The sequence below is a fragment of the Anas acuta genome, chromosome 5 (genome assembly GCF_963932015.1).
Source record: "Anas acuta chromosome 5, bAnaAcu1.1, whole genome shotgun sequence".
NCBI lineage: Eukaryota > Metazoa > Chordata > Aves > Anseriformes > Anatidae > Anas > Anas acuta.
The window spans coordinates 60,383,892-60,400,139 of NC_088983.1; the positions used below are offsets into that span (position 1 = coordinate 60,383,892).

Here is a 16,248-nt window from a genome sequence, read left to right on the forward strand (position 1 = left end):
ATGTATTCTTCTATTGCATGAGTTTCTTTTTTCACATTTCCTGATATGACATTTCCTGATGGATGGGTATCAAAAGAGGAATGATCTCTTTGCTCAGATATCCAACCTGATGTTCCAAATGTGCTGTAACTAAGGGCAAACTGCGATTATCAAGCTGTATCCATTTGCCAGCTGGTTGGAGAAAAACATTGCTATGTGGTTACACTAAATAACTCCTGTGGTCTGTGTGTTGTAGTAGCATCAGGAAGAATTACCACCAAGTGTTCCTCTTTTTATCGTCTCATGCATTTTTATCAGGGAACTGAAAATGTTTTCTGATCCCCAGGCTCGTTTCTGCACCCTGTGACTAATGAATGGCCTTGCGATGTTTCAGAATCTGCAGGATCAGAAACACGATTATTCTTCTCAAAACAGCATGCAGAATACTATTTAAACAAAACCAAAACCCAGTCACTTAAAAGAACATTGTCTTTATTTTCCTCCAAGACTAAAATCTTGTATGCTGTTGGGAGCAGCTGGAAAAGAGATGAGAAACCACGTCTGCAGCTTTGCCTACAGGTTTTTGCAGTTAACTCTCTGGGATGAGACTTGGCTAAGCCAGTCCCTGACAAATATCTGAGATTCCCCACTGAGGTGACTTGCAAAACTCACTCTGCACTTACGTGGAGAGAGTTCCAATGGCCATCTTATAACCCGTGCTCACAAATGTAGCTGGGAAATAGCAAGGGTTAAATATAAATGTAGGAAAAAAATGTAAAGATGCGTGAGGGAAGACTCGTTCTTGAAATCTTAAGTTGGTATCTGTACTTCTTTAGAGGAGAACTTTGTTGCACTCGAGGTGTCAGCAGAATGAATGGCAGTAATTAAAATTCCCGTTATCTTCTCCAGGGGAGCAGAGGGGCTTGCTGTCGTCACAGGGACAGCTGAGCGACAGCTCCGAGCTGAGCAATTGCTGCTCAGAGCTCTGGCATTGACGTTTGTGATCTTTCAGAGGGACAAATGGAATTTCAGTATTGGGCTTTCAGAACATCTTTCTTGAACCTGATCTTTTTGTATGAGGAAGTACTGTCTAGATGACTTTAATTCAGAAGCTTCTTTTAAATAACCGTGTGAACTATCATTGCTAGTGGCTGTTTCTCGGTCTGCTTTCATCAGAAGGACCAAATTCCTGGAAGTGCCACCTGGTACTGTTAGAATTTTCAATGTCCCACGAGTCCTTTATATTGATTTTTTTTTTTTTTCCTCTCTAACACTCTTTCCTTTCACAGCATGGCTATGGAAGCATTTTATCCTAGACGATGCATGTCCTATGCCTGCACGTACAGTCTGTGTATATAATGTTACTGCATTTCTGTGATGTGTCATGTGTTCCAGGTGGCAAGTTTTAATGGACCATTTGTCATGGAGTAGTGTTGGATTATAAAAACTTCACTGCGTGTACGAATGTTTTATAAATTCATTTTTGTAGGATTTTGCTGGAAAAGTTGCCTTAGGGTTGTGCTTGCTTTTAGAAGCCTGAAGAGTTTCTGCAAATCCCATTTCCGAATAGTGGACGTTTCCCATTTAGTGAGAAGAGCTGTATTCTTGATTTTGCAGTCTCTATGTGACTTTTTACCTCCGTTAATACCATGATTTTAAGAATGGCAAGGAAGTAAAACGTGCAAGTTGTAAGGGTGCCTGTAAACTGTGCTTTGCCTTAGATAGTGCTGTGCTAACAAGGGCCTTGGTCTCACATGTGGAGCAGGAACCTGCTTACATGCACCCTGTATTTCCAACTTCAAATTGGGATTATTTTCTTAAATTCTGGGAGTTGTTTCAGGAAAAAATATTTTAAATATAGCTTGCATTTCAAATGCACAGAATGTAGTGACATCAGGTTAGTTCAGGATCCCTTGAAATAAGAACTGCACGTGATCGTTGTGGTGCCTGGCTGCCTGACTTTGTGGTCTTCTAAATGCTGGCAAGCACAAATTAACTCACAGGACTTTCTGATATCTCAGTAGCTTATTAAGTATTAAGACGAATTTCGGGTCTGTTGGATTTTAACTCCTCCTTTCTGCCTTGATAGTGCTCTTTGGCTTCATGTGTCTTCCTCCTGTGTCTGGTCTCACAACGAAAACCTCAAGTACGTGCACTTGTGCATACACATGCATGCCCACGTGCTCACTCTTTAAAACTGTGTGCACGTCTATATTTATATAATAGTACAAGTAAATATTTATTAAATCAGTATTACACGTAAATATGTATTAATTATTAAATATTTATGTAAATATTGTTTATTGTTAGTAAAAAGCAGCAGGAAAAGGGAGTCATTTTAATTTTCTTTTTTGGCCACGTTAGTTCAGGAAACCCAGTTAGCTGTGCTTTAAGCAGACTGTGAACTGGAACAACATGAGAGCTAAAGGACTGCCGTGTGTGTCGAGGAAAGGTCTTCAAGAATATGCTGTGGAATTTTCTTCACAACTATGAATTCAGTCAAATTTGGTCAGACTTCTCTTAGTGATTGTGAAGCATCTTGGATCTGAGCTGTCGTTCTACCCTCGGTAAGCCCTGCCAGATTTCTCTCTGGTTGCCAAGGAATAAGTGAAGGAAGGGTGTTCGAAGTACTCGTCTGTTTGTGTCTAGTATGGACCTTCATGAGCTCAGTGATTTAGAGTAAATTCTCACATGAAAAGCGATGTTTAAAAATGAGGCCCAATACATTAAGAGCACTGAAGTATTTTTTCCCTTTATTGCAATCTATAAAAGTCATTGTTTCCTATGTGTTTTAGAAGGAGACTTTCATTTTCTAAGGTTATCTCTCTGTTTTGATCATCCTGGGAGAATATTTAAGTATTGATTTTTTAAGATGTCTTTTTACAAAAATCCTTCACATACAGACGAAAGGAGAGGTGCTGCTTTGTCCGTTGATCCTAGTGGTGCAAACGCTGGGCAATGCGAGTTGTCCTCTTCAGTGTTTGTAAATTAAGCTTTTAATCAGTTTTTAGATTGTAGAAGGTACGTGAAATTTCCTTTTTCCATGTTCCATTTTTACTGTTCTGTTTGTCTCTTAAGTACTTTAAATGGTATCAGTGCTGTAATTTAGGCTTTCAAATGGCACTTCTAGCAGGTCGCAGCTATGCAAAGGACATCATTGTGCTGTGTTGTAGAAGCCTCGCTGTTCCCTGGAACTTGTGGCTTCTGTCAATGCCTGATTTTGTCCTTACTGATGAAGGTAATATGGTTTCTGGTTAATCTTTTAAACATGGTGTTGTTGTTTGTTTTTACAGCTGTTTTGTACATGTGTTTCATTTGCTTACTAGCAAAACCTGCGCTCAAACTATAGACATAGGATGTGGTAAAATTAGTGTTGAGTTGTTCTAGTGTGCAGAGTCATTTCTAGACATTTTAATTGAAATAACGTATGGTGTACTGGTTCAGAAAAAATAATGGGTGATGTTAGGCTTCTTGTCTTGGAGAAAGAGAAAAAAAATGTGTACAGAAGTTTGTCACTTAAAGAGACAAATGGAAGGAAAGATTTCAAAACAAGGCTCCTTTTAACATGGGGAATATATGCGGGATGAAGCACGCCTGTTTTTTGATCCCATCAGGAGGTGATGCAGTCTTTGCTTTTCACATAAAACACCCATATTTCCCATCAGATAGTGCTATTACCCCACCTCCTTCATCAGTCCTCTGTAGGAAAACATGCTTTTTGCCAGTTAAAATAAATGCAAATACTCATTGGACAAAAGCATACACAAGCCAAGAAAAGTTGGCATCTTCTAAGTTCTACCATAGTCCGTAGTTTGCTACTTGCATTGTAGTAATTCTGAACTTATGATCTGGAGGTGTTATCTACTCTAATTCATGTGTTTGAGGACGTGTAAGTAACTTAGGTGGGTTCAGTTGTAATACCCTTTATTCATGCTTTTTAGAAGGACGGGCTGTTGAAGTTTGCTGTAGTTGAGAAATTCTACAATGGAAGTCCTGAGATGCTTTAATACGGTTTTCCCTCTGTGGTCATTACGAACTTCCAGCAACAAGGAAAAAAAAAAAAAAAAGGTATTTCTGACAAAAGTGAAGGAAACAGACAAGGGAAGGGAAACTGTGCAAGAGCAATGTTATTCTGTCACTCAAGGGCCTGCATTCTCTTTATCTTTGTGTGTTTTGGTGCCAGCTTGTTACAGACGCCTGATAGCTTCCTGTGAATGAAGACTGGGGAAAGGTGGTGTAAAATATTCTTTAGAAAGCTTGATATGGATGCGTCTTGAACTTCAGCTGTTTTTTTGGGAGATAAAATACATCTGTGCAGTCTGTCTGAGCCTAATTCAGGATTTCTGTCGTGCTCACAGTGGTATGACAGACTAGCTGAACTAAAAGGAGTGCAAAGGGAAAATCCTGCTTGGAGGTGAAGAGTGTACAGAGAATGGGGGTGGGGGAGCCTGGAGCAATACGTGCACAGCATTGTTACGATATTTGGAGATACCAGTGTATGAAGCTTCTCATTTACAAAATAATACAGCAAATGCAGGCTCTCAGAAAATGAAACAGGAAAAGTTTTCTAAACATCTATTGTGTGACGGAGGTTGCAATAGAATCAGCATTGTAAAGACTGAATTGAGAATCCCTTTTTAATTATTTCCTGAGAAATCTGCTAATTGATACCGCTGAGACTTAATTTGTAGAAAAAACTGCTGTTAATGCCCCACATTCAGAGCTCTGAACATCTTCGTTTTAGAAAGTGTTCTCCATTTGGAATCTCATAGGCCAGTCAATTTTTGATTCTTGAATTTAGGGCTGTGTACGGGTCGTGATTATTGACGTTGTGTAATTATACATGCATATAACAGACGTGGTTGTAATACGATTATAATGCAGTTATAATGCTAGTTATTGTGTGAAGAAGAGGACAGGATATTTCTTTGGTGAGCCGGAATAACCTGTACTCCAGCCCCAGGGAACAGCTGGGATCAGAAGATAACATCTCACGGGTGGAGGCTTAGGACACAAGGAAAATCCCCGTAGCGCTTACATAACTTTTTGTAGTTGCTGGAATTTGGCTGCCTGTGGTTTGCCTTAGGAAAAGGCCCGTGGCTTGTGCTGTGTGTACTGCGTTGTCACGTGCCTGTTGAAGGACGATGTGCAATTTCTTGCCAGTCCCATTATTTTTACTGAACGCAAACTGAATGTGATGGGTAGAAGTGAAATGTGTGGCCTCCACCTTATCAATAAGCTGCTTGTGGTGCTAGAGCAGTGTAATGCTGTAATTATCTTATGGATTGAGGTAGTTTGTGATCTGCAAGTACTTTTAAAGAAGTATGTAAGATGACATGAGAAATAATGTATGTTTCAGGTGTTTCCAGTGCCCTTTTTATATATTTCCACCAAATACATGGACGTGTCAATTCTACAGGCATGTAGGGGGGTTGAGTTGTATAAACTGTCAGTGCAACTTAATGGAAAAACAGTCCTTTAAAAAGTTGGTTATTCCCTTGTATGTACTTATTGGTTGGCTTATTATTGATTTCATGAAAGGCTTTCCTGAAGTTTTTCCCTCTTCTGTTGGTAAGCAGTTGGAAGACTGGCTTCAGGCACAGACCTTTGATACGTGCCACTTGGCATTAGATGAAGGTTCTGTGCTTCCAAAAATAGTTGGCGTTGTGTATCATCTATGTGAATTTTCCTCTCTGCTTAAGAATCTGCTCTGGACTGTAGCAAGAAATAACCTTAAGATGGAATTTCGATCCTTAGGTGCATGATCCTGTGGGTTGGGTACGGTCACTTGGTTAAAATGCTGTGCCTCTTCTTTCTTCTCTCCTTCCTTCAGATAAACTTCCAGGGAAGGCTGCTAACAAACATAACGTGATTCCTGGTCCTGCTGTCGAGGCTATTTTTGGTTCCCCCCCCATGAGTGTTCCCTGTACAATACAGGAGCTGGTCTCACAGTCCACAGCAGCGTGTCGCCGCAGCTCGCTTGGTGCAGCGGGGTGCTTGGGGTCTTCTGCCCATGGGGGGACTCGGGGTTCCCTCAGCTGATGGGGAGTACTCGCAGGCTATCACTGCTAACAGCTAATAGTAAAATATTTCTATCTAAGTCATGGGAATCCAGGTTCAGTAACATAGCTCTTTACAATGTCTGCTAAAGAGTAAGCTATCTGTGGTTTCCTAATGGAAGTAGGAGTGTGCGTTGGAGTCTGGATGGATGAAGGTGGATCCCTTTCAGTTGCATCGCAGAAGGTGAGATTGTGAGGCTTTTTATTTCTCCCCTCCCCTTTCTAAATTTTCTTGTCCTTCACTGCAGAGCATGCTGACTAATCAAGAACATTACTACTCAAACTTCAATCAATTATATTGCTAATTTTCTTTGAACTGTATTATTTAAAAGAAAAATATTGAGAGCTGCTGTAGTCTGTCCCTAAAATGTGATTGACTCCTTCCAAACAGTACTACGCAACTTTGGTGGTAGGGGTTTTCTCTTTTTACTTTTTCTCACAGTAATTCTCATCTGTCATTTTCTAAAGCATCAACAGAATAGCTTTCATGTCTATCTGCTTGTTCTCAGGCAGATAAAATTAGCATTCATGTCAATATAAATATGTGAGAGTGCAGACGGGAAGGTATGTAGGACCAGAAATTCCAAGGTGTCAGAAAGTTTGAGTTGCTTTTTCTTACTGTCCTGAGAACACAGCAGCTTACTCTGCAACCTGTTTGTGTCAAAGGAATGCAAAATATGCAGATGGTATTTGCAGAATTTGAGAGCTGTCTGAAAACAGTTCAGTTCAGAGGTATTAAAACTTAAAGTAACGATGTATAATATGTATAACATGCAAGTCCCAGAATGCTGGGCATAAAACAGAGATGTCTGCATCACACAGGATGAGAAGAATTCATTATCTTATTTTTCCTAGAGAGAGCCTCGTTATTCAGAAGCAGGGCATTTTCTGGCCTTTTATTCTGACTTGACATTAGTTTGCATTAGAATGTAGTTGTCTTTACAGTGCTGTACTTCGAGATGAATGAATATTGCCACTCATTGCTTTTGGAATTTAATTTACTGTATTAACATGGCTAATTTAGATTCTTAGATTGTTTTAAAGAAGTTGACAGCACCAAGAAGACAGTGTGTGATACCACAAAAGCAAACATTCAGAGGCATCTTAGGCTCAACGTGATGTTTTGGTGCAGTTACTTTTAAGTCATACGTGCGTGAATTAAGTTAACAGTGACTGGGAAGGAAGTAATGGAGCAGAAAGATTTTGCTGAAGTAGTCCTGGAAAGGTAATCTTTGTGGATTTAATTTTGGAAACTTGCATACAAAGGTGCAAGTTTCAGATGGCGTTGTTGCTTGAGTTTTGTAGAACCTCTCTGGCAATTTAATCATGACAAATAACTTTTAAATTTGCTTTCTGGTTATTACAATGCATTAGGCTTTATTGTATTTGTACAGAGTTGTATTCTACTGCACAGTGTTTTACCTCATAGCTCTGATAAAGTACGCTAGAGGAAAAAAAAGCAATAATCTTCTTCCTGCATCCATACACCTAGTACTGAAAATAAAAAGGATATCAACAGATAGCTGAAATCCTGCCTTCATACTAAGGAAGGCTTTGTGATGGCTACAAATATTATAAGGAAGAAACTTCCATGCACTGGAAGAGATTTGCTGTCGATCAGTGAACAGTTTAACTTGGAAGACAGTAATGTGGCGTGTTCAGTCGATGCAGCATTTCCAGTCTGACTGACCTCTGAGGTTTGCTGGAATTATTTGGGAAGGCCGAGGTAGTCCTTTTTGCTGTTGAAAACAATGAATGATTTTTGCATTTCTGTCCTGTGCCCAGAAAGCTGCAAACGAGGTTAAGACTCTAAACTGGTAGGCACTTGTCTGTCTTCTCAGGGTCTTAAATGTTAATAAAACAGTGATTTTGCAGAAATAGGATTACTCAAGGTCATACAAGAAATCTGCTTCAGAGCTAAGATCTGAATCCCGATCTTTTGAATCCTGATGTGGTAGTGCCCAGACCATTAACTTTTTTCTGTTACGGATCCAGAAAAACTTCCTGCACTAAAGATTTTTACAGACATAGATACTTCTTCCTCTCTTCTTGTGGCAGAAACACACTTCTGTGTAAAGGACAGACTCCGAAGTCCTGCTCCAGTGTCCAAAATAACTGAAGTGCCATCACTCAATGAATTCCAATTGTTTCAACTTTCTAATGCAAAGTGAATTTAGCCATTAAGCAGAACCACTCTGTGAGTCAGCGATGACTCAGAAACTGCCACTCTGAAGTTTTTCTCTTTTCTGTGCTCCTTGCAGATTGATTTTTTTTAAATTTTGTTTTATTAGTGTTACTAAAATGTCTAAAGTAAAAAGCAGAGAAACTTAAGTACGTCTTATGGAGTTAAAGCTAAACAAAATTGATTACAGTGTGGCACACCTTCCCAGAACGTGGAAATAGCTTTGGTTTCCATTGCAGTAGTGTCCGATATAGTTTTAAAGAAGACGGGAAGATCCTAAGAGTAACTGAGAAAATTGTTGCAATGTTAGTGTCTGGAGGTGCTTTAGTTGTACGCAGTTTTCATTATGTAATGTATACAGTGAATCTTCTTTTGAAAATAATTGAAGTGCTAAATTATATACCTCAGCAATTTTTATAATGTGTGTTTGCTGTAGTTAGTAAATTAAAATGCGACTGAAACACTGAAAGCTTGAAAAGGTACCGTGCTGCTTGCAGTCCTCTTGATCAAATGTATATGCATATAATGTATATATAATGTTCATTGTGTTGCCTTTTTTTTTCTTTCTTTTTTTCATTTTAGAGCTTAGGTATGAATAAAACCATTTTTGCTGCAGTGCTGGCCTGGACTTACCTGGTGTGTGGAGCGCTCAGTTCTGGCACGGCTCAGTCAGGTGCTTTGGAGCACTTCAATCTTAATGCATTTTAACGGGGACAAAGCCTTTTTAATTCCCCAAATAGCGAAGGGTTATTTAATAACTGTATTTTTGAGAGGTAACTAAGTTTTCCCTAAGTGGAAGATGTACAGCTTTCTAAGTCGTTCAGTCATTGTAAGTGTCGTTAAATAATTACCCAAAGAACAAACATTTCACGTCGAGTTACTTCACCTTCCTAGCTGCCAAGTTTCAGTCACATGCTTGACAGAGGCTTACTTGGCATCGAGCGGAGTTAACGCAGGATCTGAAAAAGTTTTTTGGAATTTCTTTCGATCCCTAATCCTGCCCAGCTCTCCCTGTCCTCACCCCAGGCCTCGTCAGCAGCGTGAGAGCTTGCTCGCTGCCAGCTTCCCTCGCCTCAGCTGCGGGCCGGTTTGGGGAAGTGGCGGGGAGCTTGTCCTTGCCGGGTGAGGGTGAGAGGCTGTTCCAGCCTCACCGGTGGCAATGCTCTAGGTCTTTTGGCCACAGTCTTATGTCAGGGCATGTTTCTTTGATGTTCAGCCGTGCAAGCTCTCCTGTGGAGCTCTAAGGCAGTGAAGGTCCTGGGGATACAGCTGCAGGAGTTGTACTCCCTGAGGATTTACCACACCAGCTTTGTCTTGGTGGCGAGGGAGGGCTCGGCTGCGGGTTCAGCATGGTAGAGCTATAGGACAAGAACCAGACAAGAGACTGCTCAAGTGGTGCAGGAGGAATGTAGCTGATAGCTCCGCTATATTTAGTGACGTGCTAAGAGCTGTTGGGTTTTGCTGTGGCCTTGCTCCCCGAACCAAAGTCAAGGAGCTTGATTTTGTGTCTCCTCCGCCAGTTTTTCTTTTGGCTGTTACATTTGGCTGTTGATTTCCAGGCTTATTGTGAAAGGTTGTAGTTGCTTCATCCTTCCAGTTAATTTGAAAAATAATAGCACTGTTCATGTATTTAAGGAAGGATTTTTCATCTTTCCCAATGGGATAATGTGGTTTCACACAGAGTCTAATTCAGAGCTGATTGTAAAGATGCATGCTGTCCCCAAATGACATTGCTACCAACAAAGCGTGTCGACATTGGTTGATATAAACGTAAGCTCCTTACCACTGCATACAAAACCAACAAAGTAGTTTTTAAAATGTCTTTGCCAGACAAATCTTTGAGACTGAAAGAGCACAAATGTTTCTTTCTACATTGCTTGTGCTATTTTTCTTAGCCACTAGCTCTTCTTGTTGGCATCACCTTTGTCTTCTAGGGACTTACTCAGAGCTGGCTGTTTGGGCACCATTGGTGTGTCTGCTTAGAGGCGTTAAGAAAATCCAAATGTCTTCCACTGCTGCCTTGTTTTCAGTGCCACTCTTCTCACATCTGTCCTTTTTGTATTTTATTGTAATGTTTTATTCTCAAATTTTCACCTTCTGATAGTGCAATGTGAGTGTTGATTCAAGAAATTAAACACAATGTCATTATACAAGAGCTTTCATATTTGATTTACATTTGATCCACATACATAGACATAAAATATCCTAACTTCAGCACCGTTACATTATGCCAATAATATAAATCATTATTAACTTGTTATAGGTTATATTGTGACTCAACGTGCTTCGATTACATAGCAGTTGAGGAGGAAACACTGCTTGACCAAAAATAAGTCATTCTCTTTCTTTGGATTTATTTTGTTGGTTTATGTTTAGTAAAGGAAATTCTGGCATTGCATACACCAAAATAGTTCATTTTCAAAACAATTTGCTTGGGTTTCTGCATCAAATAAAGTGGTGAGTATTAAAAACAGAAAAGTTGTACAGAGTTCAGAACTGTTTAGTATGTTGTTGTAATTCCTTTTACTAATGCTACTTTATTGGTTTGTTGGTTGTATAAAGTTTTATCTAGCATTAGTATGTATATCTTACCATATTTTCCATCGTGTAAATGCCATAAAGAATTTAATTCCATGGCAATATTTCTGTGATTACTTGGAAGTGTCTCAGAATTTCTCTGCTTGTCTGACTGGGAGCCATTGAGCATTTCAACATCTCCGTAAGGATGAGTTTTGGTCTAGGTTATTTTTTTGACTTCATTTTACTGAATTCCTGTGAACTGATAGACCTATAAATCTTTTTTTAATGCCAAAGAGCTTTTGTTGAATTAAAAATAAATTTCTGGGTAATTTTATAAACTCTGTATAACCTAAAAAGAAAATCTTCCACGTCTGTTTTACGATTTTAATTCCTAAAATATTAATCTGGGATTAGTTTTAGGCCATGAAACATAATGTGTCTCTCGCTACGCAGTGGGGGATATATTTGAGTAACGGTATGATGGAAACATTTGGGTAAATAACATTTTAGTACAGTTTTATCAGCTTTATAGCCTTGGCTTCAGAACCATTTTCTATGAGGCATGAAAGACCATGATTAATACACAGTAACTTGTCATACTGTACCGACTGACTGGAATTTGTGTGCGTGGAGTGTTTTTTTTTCTAAAACGGTATTACTCTTTGACAAGGCACCCCTTTTTGTCATGCTTGAAGCCGCATTGCCCAGCGGTGGCAGCTCTGAAGTGCTTTTCTCTTATGGCCACCAGGACCCCTGCCCACATGGGCCTGCTGCAGGCCAGGCTTCGGCCCTCACCGCCCCAGCTCATGAGCCTTTGGTCGGTATAAATCCAGAGACATTCGGCTCTGGGTTAAAACAGGATCATGTATGACTTGTGCCAGTGGTCTGTGAATTGATACTAAAGTCATGTCTTTCGTATGTCAGAGCTTTTCATTTCTGGGTGTGCCAGGCCTGTGGAGAGCGGGCCTGACAGAATTCGTCAGTTTGCCCTTGGTACCTGAGGAAGTTCTTTTGTTCTTTTATTACCAGTCTTCTCCCAGGCAAAAGCTTGATGTTAAGGGCCTTGCAGGAGTACTGAGGTCCTCTTTATACTTAAGATTTGATAGGGGAAAAATACTTCTCCAAATGCATTTACGTCTGGAGGAGATGCAGCATGTTTAATCCACCTGTGAGATGAGTGAGGAACTCCTTTAAAGCAGCCAAGAGTTAAACCAAAGGAAGGAACTTCATTGCTGTCATTTTTCACTTTGTGGCTTAAGCCTGTCCTTACAGTATATGTATAGAGTCCGAAGCTTTTCCGAATTAACCGCCAGACACGCTGGAACAGCTTGTTGCTAATGAAGGCACTTTCTGAAGTGCATGTGCTGATGAACACCACCAGCCAACCCACAAGAATAGGTGTGTGCTGTGAGAATTGTGGTTTGTTCCTATTAAACTGTACTCCAGGGAACGTGACGCTCATATCCTTGTTTATTCTTCCGCCTGATGTCTGAAGGAGCTGGAGTTTGTAGGATTGCCTTTCATGCCTCGAGAGGACTGTCAAGTGGCAGAGAACAGGGGTAGGGATGGAGAAGGGAGTGAGACAAAGCCATGAGCATTTGGTATGTCCTTAACTACAGGAAAACCTTCGGCAGGGACGTGTGCCCTACTAGATAAAAAGCATGCAGCCACAGGAACCCAGGCTGAATAAATTCTCATCTTTCATGGAATTTGTATTAGAGGAAATTAAATGGACTCAAATAGGTGTCAGCTGTGAGGTCAGACCAGCTTGCTCAGCTCTTTCTGAGTTCTGGGGTTGAGAAATTCCAAGGGCAGAGACTGCGCAGCCCATGTGGGCAACCATGTCAGTGCCCTGCCATCTGCTCCATCCATCCTTGTATCCTTCAGGTAAAAAAGTGTAGCCTGAACTTCTTTCGGTTCAATGTATGCCTGTTTTCTCCTGCTCTTCTGTCAGGCCCTGCTGTGAAGAGCCTTCTCACCAGCTCCTTGCAGAAGGCCACTGGTGGGTCCCCTTGAAGCTATCTTTCTCCAGGCTGAACAAGCCTGGCTCCCTCGGCTTCTCCTTGCAGGTCAGGTGCTCCTGAACATCTTGCTGCTCCTCCGCTAAATTTGCTTCGGTTCATTGTTGTCTTTCCTGTAGTGGGGTTGAGAATTGAACGCAGTGGGCTGTATCTTTGAGAGAAGTTCATCGATAACAGCTATAATTCTTTAATCCTGTTCTGAACTCTTGTGATTGTGTAAGAAAACAGTATTTGGGTAAAGCTTTGTTCTTCTGATACAGGTTATGGATAAAGTGCTTCCATGCTATGGAGGGAGGAGAAGGGCAATGTCTTTCTGCAGTCTGTCAGAGGTCACACACAGCAGCCAAGCAAGGTCTCTTAATCTGCAGTGCTGTCCTCTGACGATTGCTTAGTCACATTATGCATTAAAATCAATATATCAGAAGTGTGCAAGACTTAAGCTGAAATCTTCATTCAACATTAAAAACCTGGTAAAGAGCAACCTGAGTTGCTCTCTACGTGTTTCTTTTATTGCGGAAGGATTGGTTTATAGCAGCATTTTGTGTATAACTATTCTACAGCTTGGCTACTGTAATACAATTGTGTCATGTCTGTATAGTTTTCTTCTGTATGGCAGTCTATCAGGAAAATACTGCTTCATGTATGGTATAGAATTGACTAGTGATAAAAGGTGCTGCTTCCCTGTCCCGTCAATGACCCCAGTGCAAAACAAACAAGCAAACAACAACAAAAAAACAAATCCATGCTTCCCAAAAATATTTGATTAAAAGAATACTTGCCTCCTAAGTGAGCATCCATTTTCAGAGTTCCTGAATCTAATTGGACCATAGGGACCATTTGTAGGAAGGAGGGATAAAAATTAAACCCAGAGGAGCCAGTCATCTACATCATTGAAGAAACAGCTGCGCCAGCATTGGAGATGATGACCGGGAGAAATACATTTATATATATTTGTATAGATCAATATTCATCTCTTAGATACACATTTATATGCACGTATGTTTGTGTATGTGTATGCATTCAAATATATGTATGCATATATCATTGTTACATGTATTTAACTGCTGAACCTACTCCTGTTTCCATTTCAGACTGTCAGAATTGGCATAGATGTTCACATGGTTTCCGTAAAGTACTGTACAAGCAGTTAGGTCTGCTGCTCACATTGCGATATTGGTGACATTTCATTGTCACTCATTATCCAAACTCTTTTCTTCAGGTCACAAGGTTCCAAATTCTTTTAGATGTTTTTGAAGGTACTACATTTTGTTTGTGGAGACATCACCTGACTAACTTCAAATACTTGAGTGGGAAAGAAAGCAAGGAACAGTCCTAAGTGAGTTACAAGCCTGTATTATTAAGATGATGTGATATAATAAGGTGGTCTTTTGCTTTTCTAATTTTATTTTGGTATGATCAAAGATTTATTTTTTTTCAGCTGAAATTTTTAAGGCAAGGAGTGTAGTTTTTCTTAAACTGGGAAAGTAAGGAAATAAAATCAGATTTGACTTTTCAGGAATGCCCCTTTTTCTGAGGATTTTCTTCTCTTAAAAACTTTAACTAGCATACTTTTTTTCAAATACGAAGAAAAGTGTGAACAAGTGATACAATCTGATGTCATGCATCCCCTTATCTGTCTTTGGGCTTTTCTGTTGGTTGTAGTCGCAGACAGAGCTGCTCGAGCTAGTTACAGAACTCTGTTCTGACTAAAAGCTTGTGATGTTCTAAGGAGGATATGAGATTTGAGACAATCACATCTACTCTGATTCTTACCTAAAAGTTAATGGGCTAAGATGTTAGATAAACTATCCTATGATTCTACAGGAGAGGGTGATGGTTTTGACCTTATTAAATCTACTGGACACTGATTTCAGTGGAGCAAGGATTCTACTGCTACTCTGAAGAGGCACCTAGCTATTTTAAACTAAAATCCTGAAAATATGTTTGTGGTGTGCGTCTAGCTTGTAGTAGTGGGTACTATTAGTATTGATTAAAAATCTTCTAAATTATGTCAGTATTACACTGTGTTTTTCTTAGAAACATATTCTTGACAGCACTTCTGTGGCCCCGATTTTCTTGGAATATCTTAGATATTCTTCCCAACCAATGCTCAAAGCTGAAATGAAAATACAAACAGAAACCCCTCAGCAATGCTTAAGCTGTTTTGACGCTATTTGTGTATTTCAGCAATACGTTGTGAAGGAAAGCAACCCATACCTGAGTGGTTGCCTGGCTAGATGCAAGCACTTGATCCTTTTGGAGAACTCACTCTCACTGCAGACCAGAAGCTCTTCACCACTCAAGCTTTTCTGTCTGCTGCCCTCCCAGCAGGGTCTCCCTTAGAAGCAGAGGTGCTCACCCCAAAGTCTCACCGCCATTTGGGACTTTCAGCGTGAAGTTGTTGGTGCTTGTCTGCTCTTGAAGCGTAACGGAGTCAGCCAGCAGCAGAAGTAAATACCATAGAAATGGCTCGTAATCATTTATAGAGCAGTCCACCCAATGACAGCATGATTACTTCTGCAATCTGTGCGTTTGTTGTTAAGGTGAGGAGGTAGACTCGATCAGGAGTTGATTTACACGTTTCAAGATTCATCTGTCTGGGCATTTAAATGGCTCTAGAGGCAATATATAAACTTGCTTGACTTCAAATGCAAGGTCATCAACGTAAGTCATGGCCAAAAGTTAATTATTAAAATCTGGCTTCGCTTCAAATACAAAATGAACCGAAAGATAAAAATAGGTGAAGTTGTGCTGATTATCAGTGAGTGAGGAAAAGGGCCTGCCTTTGTGACTTACACTGCAGGACTGGGGACTGTATTGCAGTTGTGAGGTTTTTCAGTATTTAAATTGGTTAAATTTCAGGATACTACAGGTTACGTTAGTGCAAACAAACAGGAGGCAATGCTAAATTGGCAGACTCGTTTAATCAGTAATACTGGAGAAATCTTGTAGGCTGTACTCTGACGGCAAGCAGCGAGGTGTCAGCAAAGGCTATGGGGCTGGCACGCTCCCACCCCCCAGGAGGAAGATAAATGGCATTTAGGATGCAGGAGGTTAGCTGCTTCCAGCCCGTAGCCCAGGGCCAGCTTGGAGGTTATGTGGGGTGTTCAAGCAGCCAGCTTGCAAATGGGGCTAATATTAGCCAGGTGAGTGAGGGGTGGATGTCACTTGAAGGCTCACTTGTTGTGCCCGTTACACACGGTAGATTTCTGAACAAGAGAAACTCTGCAGTTGCCATTCAAAGGAAATACAGGTGGTATTTCTGCTAAGCCAATGGCTGAAAAACACGAGCACGAGAAGTACTGTGAGCTAAGTCTAAAAAACTAATGCCACTTCGGGATTTCTTTATTTCATTCTAATCAGAGAGGCTGATATGCCTGGGCTGCATCTATTTAAACACCAAAGGTTCACAGGGACTGTGAGATCTGGATGCTATTTGCAGAGAGTGACAGACCAGAATAACTTGGGTGGGAAGGAACCTCAGGAC

At 40.4% G+C, this 16,248-nt stretch overlaps 1 protein-coding gene across 14 annotated transcripts in view; it reads left to right on the plus strand.

The window, feature by feature from the left end:
* PLEKHA7 (pleckstrin homology domain containing A7) overlaps nt 1-16,248 on the plus strand; it is a 132,514-nt gene that overhangs the window by 54,260 nt on the left and 62,006 nt on the right. For 2 of the 14 annotated variants that reach the window (XM_068685179.1, XM_068685181.1), the window contains exon 1: nt 5,932-6,222. The exons of the other annotated variants lie outside the window; for them this stretch is intronic. In XM_068685179.1, the coding sequence (XP_068541280.1) occupies nt 6,188-6,222 (35 nt within the window). In that variant the 5' untranslated portion in view covers nt 5,932-6,187. Of the gene's footprint in view, nt 1-5,931; nt 6,223-16,248 lie in introns of those variants that run through there. 14 annotated transcript variants of the gene reach the window in all.